The sequence below is a fragment of the Babylonia areolata genome, chromosome 2, assembly GCF_041734735.1.
Source record: "Babylonia areolata isolate BAREFJ2019XMU chromosome 2, ASM4173473v1, whole genome shotgun sequence".
NCBI lineage: Eukaryota > Metazoa > Mollusca > Gastropoda > Neogastropoda > Buccinidae > Babylonia > Babylonia areolata.
This window is the reverse complement of record NC_134877.1, coordinates 68,959,381-68,965,691: the sequence shown is the minus strand read 5'-3', so window position 1 is coordinate 68,965,691 and position 6,311 is coordinate 68,959,381. Positions and strand designations below refer to the sequence as shown.

The window sequence follows — 6,311 nt, the reverse complement described above, 5'->3', positions numbered from 1 at the left end:
CACTCATACACACTCACACACACACACACACACACACACACACACACACACACACACACACACACCAAAGAGAGAGAGAGAGAGAAAAACACCTCCACAGTATATGAATACATGTACCCACCAAGTGTACAAGCAGTGATACAGCTACAATTGTATATATAAGCACACACAGAAGCATGATTTCACTTGATGTTCCACTCAATAACACATCAAGACAGATGTCATGAAATAAGTACAGTCAAGAGTTCAGTGGAAACTGTCAGGTTTTAGCTGTATACAGTATAGTGATGTTGCTCAGAATGGGCATATTTTTGGAGCTGGTTTAATGTATGAAATAAACTGTATACATGATACGTTTCATACATGAGCGATTTCCTGATTAAAAGGAATTTGAAAAGGAACATTCTCTGTACTTTTTTTGTTGTGATGTGTGGAATGTATAGTTTTTCCCCAATGATAAGCAGAGCTGCCTTGGAATAAAAGTGAAAATTTACTGTTTTACAGAGTGACTAATAAGTAATACTCAGTAATAAACAAATGTAGGGAAGTGGAGTTCATAACAGAAAATGAAAATGAAAAAAATAAATCAGTGGTGAACACACACACACACACACACACACACACACACACACACACACACACACTTACATACACATGCAAATATTTATGACATGCACAAGAGTATGTGTGCTTAAGCATATATAGATATACATATTCTCATGTATGCACACACACACACACACACACACACACACACACACACACACACACACACACACACACACACACCCCAAATTTATTCAGTTAGAACTCATGTTCTTACGCATGCTGAGACTATATCAATGAAGATCATAAATGTGTTACTCACCAAGGCACACACTGAGGTACACATCTGCAACATCTGCTGGTGTTCAGACCCAGGTACACACACAGGAGAGAGGAAAAGGAAGGGAGTGATTAGATGAGACAAAGAATTCATGTGGGAAAAAAAAGGTTTAATAACAAAAGGGCGTTTGAAAAAGTTAAAAGGCTTAAACAAGTCAGAGGCCGAATTTGGGAAGGGAGGTTTAACTCTTTCCATACGAATGGCGAAAGAGAAGACGTTAACAGCGTTTCACCCCAATTACCATCATCAAAATATTGCAAGCGGAAAGCTCTTATACTGAAGACGTGAATGTTGACAAAGAATACCACAATTCTGACGACAGAAGCTAAAGGTTGGGTCATTCAGACACCCACTGGACATCCGAGGGGTATGTGTAGCGGAGAAGAGAGGACTGGCCGTACTGAGTGAGTTAAGTATGGTAAACATTATTAATTTACAGTGGATAGGAAAACTTTTTGAAGCCAGAGAACAGGAAAATTGGTGCTTAATACCAAAATGGCACTTGACTAAACTTGCTACGAATGACAAATTCATCTTTATTTCTGTAGAACTAAAGCTTTAAAGTTCGGTAATATATAGACAATGAATTTTGGAAAGATGTATTGAGCACATACTTACAAAGGCCACTGGGAACTTACAGATGTAAATTGTATAAATTTTCATTCACAGTTGCTCTTTAATAAGTGAATGAATGAGTATTGATGTAAAGAAAAGGGAGATGGAGAAAAAAAAGTACATGTGCATTAAAAAAAAAAGAAAAAAAAAAGAAAGAAAGAAAGAAAAAAAGATCAGGCAAAGGTGGGTTGGGGTAGATTGTCATCAGAAATCACTGTCACAGATAGATGAGAAACAAAAGAAGGAACACACACACACACACACACACACACACACACACACACACACACACACACACACTAATATCATTTCAACCTAAGTGGAAAGATGTAACAATTGAGGTACACACATATACAAGACATACTAACATGCAGATAATATTAGATGTCTGTTGCCTGTCATTTTTTTGGTCTAATTTAACATATATGATGTGGTGTGTGTGTGTGAGTGTGTGTGTGTGTGTGTGTGTGTGTGTGTGTGTGTGTAAGTAGTTTTTTTTAGTGTGTGTGTGTAAGTAGTTATTTTTAAATATAATCAGAGATATAGTAATAACTGATGAGTACTGTACTTGTAGTTGGTGTGTTGAGTGCGGTATTTTCATTAGATTGTTTAGAAATCATAATAACTGATGAGTACTGTACTTGTAGTTGGTGTGTTGAGTGCGGTGTGTTCATTAGATTGTTTAGAAATCGTAATAACTGATGAGTATCGGTGTTGGCGTGTTAAGTTCATTATGTTCATTAGATTGTTCATGCAATAAAACTTTTGTGTCTTGTATATATATACATAGTTTTTTTTCTGTTTTCCTTGCCTTTCCTCTCTATGCCATGTTGCTTTCTGGCAGTGTGTAGTCCAAAGGGCTAATGACAGTGGCACAGGATAGTGATGTTGCTTTCTGGCAGTGTGTAATCCAAAGGGCTAATGACAGTGGCACAGGATAGTGATGTTGCTTTCTGGCAGTGTGTAGTCCAAAGGGCTAATGACAGTGGCACAGGATAGTGATGTTGCTTTCTGGCAGTGTGTAATCCAAAGGGCTAATGACAGTGGCACAGGATAGTGATGTTGCTTTCTGGCAGTGTGTAGTCCAAAGGGCTAATGACAGTGGCACAGGATAGTGATGTTGCTTTCTGGCAGTGTGTAATCCAAAGGGCTAATGACAGTGGCACAGGATAGTGATGTTGCTTTCTGGCAGTGTGTAGTCCAAAGGGCTAATGACAGTGCCACAGGATAGTGATGTTGCTTTCTGGCAGTGTGTAATCCAAAGGGCTAATGACAGTGGCACAGGATAGTGATGTTGCTTTCTGGCAGTGTGTAATCCAAAGGGCTAATGACAGTGGCACAGGATAGTGATGTTGCTTTCTGGCAGTGTGTAGTCCAAAGGGCTAATGACAGTGGCACAGGATAGTGATGTTGCTTTCTGGCAGTGTGTAGTCCAAAGGGCTAATGACAGTGGCCACAGGATAGTGATGTTGCTTTCTGGCAGTGTGTAATCCAAAGGGCTAATGACAGTGGCACAGGATAGTGATGTTGCTTTCTGGCAGTGTGTAATCCAAAGGGCTAATGACAGTGGCACAGGATAGTGATGTTGCTTTCTGGCAGTGTGTAATCCAAAGGGCGAATGACAGTGGCACAGGATAGTGATGTTGCTTTCTGGCAGTGTGTAATCCAAAGGGCTAATGACAGTGGCACAGGATAGTGATGTTGCTTTCTGGCAGTGTGTAGTCCAAAGGGCTAATGACAGTGGCACAGGATAGTGATGTTGCTTTCTGGCAGTGTGTAATCCAAAGGGCTAATGACAGTGCCACAGGATAGTGATGTTGCTTTCTGGCAGTGTGTAGTCCAAAGGGCTAATGACAGTGGCACAGGATAGTGATGTTGCTTTCTGGCAGTGTGTAATCCAAAGGGCTAATGACAGTGGCACAGGATAGTGATGTTGCTTTCTGGCAGTGTGTAATCCAAAGGGCGAATGACAGTGGCACAGGATAGTGATGCTTTTGAGACAAGGGCCGAGTAAATTAGAGTGTGGGCATAATTTCATGCCACGGCTGACTGCCTTTGTGCTGCTTGTGTGTCATTGCAGGTGGTGTTTATCCTGACAGTGAGATCCAATAGCACGGGGACTGCTGACAGCCAGCTCTGGAAGTAATGACTGTAATTTTGATCTTTTCCACTCGCCATGTGTATGTATGTGAGAAGCTGAAGTTTATGAACACATGAGAAGCTTAATGTGCATGTGTATTTGTTGTATAAATGTGAGAATGTAATTTACATCTTCCTTGTTATGATATGATGTATGTGAGAAGCTAAAGTTACATGATGCATTTAGGAAGTGCATCTGACATGGAACTGAAAAACATTGTGACTGTTTTTATTTCACTTATTAAAAAAAAAGCAAAAAAAAAGCTTCAGTAATGTGGAAACAGTAAAGAAAGTACAGTTTGTGTATTAGAAAAGAAAGAAAGAAAAAAAAAGCCATTTGGACCACAGCAGTGGATTAGTTTGATTTTAACACTGTGGTCTGCCTTTCTCTTTGACTGATTGACAGGCTTTAGTAATGGGTGGTTTGTGGTGTGTGTGTATGTGCATGTGTGTGCATGTATGCATGTGTGTGTGTGTGTGTGTGTGTGTGCATGTGTGTGCGGGGGTGAGTCCTGATAAAGCCCTGTGCAGTCGGCTGGACAATATCTGTAAGCAACAATGTCAAATGTCAAGTGTGCGTGTGTGTGTGTGTGTGTGTGTGTGTGTGTGTTTGCCGAAACAGATCAGAGGACTATGGCACAACCTACAAGGAGTTCTCCTTTGGTCCACAAGTTCTTATCTCGAGGTTCTTTGTTTCACCTGCTGACCCAACAAAGGTGTGCGCACTGAAGACACAAACCAGACCAGACATTTAACACACACAAACACGTATACACACACAGACAAACACAACCGAACTCACGCAGAAACACACACACACACACACACACACACACACACACACACACACACAGACACACACACACCAGACACACACACACATTGTGGTTTTCTAACAGCAGGGTGAAAACAGTCATGCACAGATTTCATTCGTGTACAGGCTATGGATGAAAGTAGAATTTGCAGGAAAAGAAAATTATATTGGCGGTGAATGGGTTTAAAGTTTAAAAAAAGAAAAGAAACAAGAAACAAAGTTTGTATGCATTGGTTCAGGTGGCATGGCACATAGTTGATGGTGCTGACATGGAAGATGAGCCCTTTCAGGAGACAAAGTAGAAAAATCAGGATTAGGCTCTTGCGTAGTAGTTGAAAATAATCACACGAAAAGAAAAAAAAAAAGAATATTGCTGAAGAAGGCAAAAAAGTTTAAAAAAAAAAAATTCTCTATACTTATTCTCTTGAAATTCAGATGTTGATTTTCAAAGTTCTGCTGGAACCTATGATGCCAAAAGATACCCTCAGTTTCAGTTTCAGTTTCAGTTTCCGTTTCTCAAAGAGGTGTGACTGTGTTCAGACATGTCCATATATAAATGCTATACCTCTTCAGCTAGACATAACCCAATGTGTTAAGGGCCAAGTTTGGGACAGAATGTAATAACGCATAGAAGAGGGAAATTATCGACTTGTATGAGTAAAGTGTATACTGGAATGAAGTTGGTGTCTGCTGGAATGAAGTTGGTGTCTGCTGGAATGAAGATGGTGGGATATTGAGGAACAGAACCATGTTTTTGTTAGACTCTCTCTCTCTCTCTCTCTCTCTCTCTCTCTCTCTCTCTCTCTCTCTCTGTGTACTTGTGTGTGTGTGTGTGTTTGTGTGTCTGTATTTTCATTTTTCACTTTAAGTGATATTAGATGGGTAGTTTGTTTGTTTGTGTGTGTGTGTGTGTGTGTGTGTGTGTGTGTGTGTGTGTGTGTGTGTGTTTTGCCTGCATGCATACATGCATGCAGGCATGCGTGTGTCTGCATGAAGAAAAGGGGATTGTGCAAAGAAATAGTTGATTAGACAGTGCCTTATAAGATCAATTATCAAATTAAAAAGAAAATCATTATTATTTGTAGCTGAACTTATAAGATCAGTTATCAAATTAATAAGAAAATCAATAATGTTTATAACCTAAGAGTGTATATGTTTGTGTACATATGTATGAGTGTGTGTATTGTGTGTGTGTGTGTGTGTGTGTGTGTGTGTGTGTGTGTGTACATGCATCCTTGTTGTGACAGGTTGGCATTCTGTTCTGTCATGTGACATGGAAACCAAACCTCCTGTAGGAGGATCAATCTTCTCTTCACATATCAGTGAATGTGCATGGCATTCAAGCAGCTAAAATGCTGTTTTCAGATTTTTGATGAGTCTAGCATGCTTCATTTTATGGTTCAACAAAAATTGTTAAGTAACAGCATTTATATATATGAATTGTCATTCTTCTGTACATGTGGTATTCATGAATGTATTTGTTTATCAAGTATTATTTGGTTTCAACAGATGGTGTTCATAGATTCCCGGCATAAAATGATGTACCTGTCTGATGACGAGCTGGTGACACACAACAGTACCTCCCTGCCAGCTAATTCGGATAGGCTCAGGATGCACCCAGATAAACCTGAATGGATGCTTTTGTATGACCTGGAGAACAGTGTACGTACGGTAACAATTTTGTTACTGGTTCTTTTCTTAAATGTGCCCAAAAGCTGTGACCTGAAAATGAAGTTTGTAACATTCCTTTAAAAAGTTATTAAAAAAGAAATATTTGTATTAAATAATAGTCAATCAAGAATGGATTGTAAGAATAGATTGTTAGATTACAAGCAGTATTTATGTGTGTGCACACAC

At 39.5% G+C, this 6,311-nt stretch overlaps 1 protein-coding gene across 1 annotated transcript in view; it reads left to right on the top strand.

Annotated features, from left to right (window-relative positions):
* Positions 1-6,311, top strand: part of LOC143276659 (VPS10 domain-containing receptor SorCS3-like) — a 56,716-nt gene that overhangs the window by 1,334 nt on the left and 49,071 nt on the right. Inside the window, exons 2-4 of the mRNA XM_076581286.1 lie at positions 3,582-3,643; positions 4,263-4,356; positions 5,964-6,116. Coding sequence (XP_076437401.1) covers positions 3,582-3,643; positions 4,263-4,356; positions 5,964-6,116 — 309 coding nt within the window. The remainder of the gene's footprint in view (positions 1-3,581; positions 3,644-4,262; positions 4,357-5,963; positions 6,117-6,311) is intronic.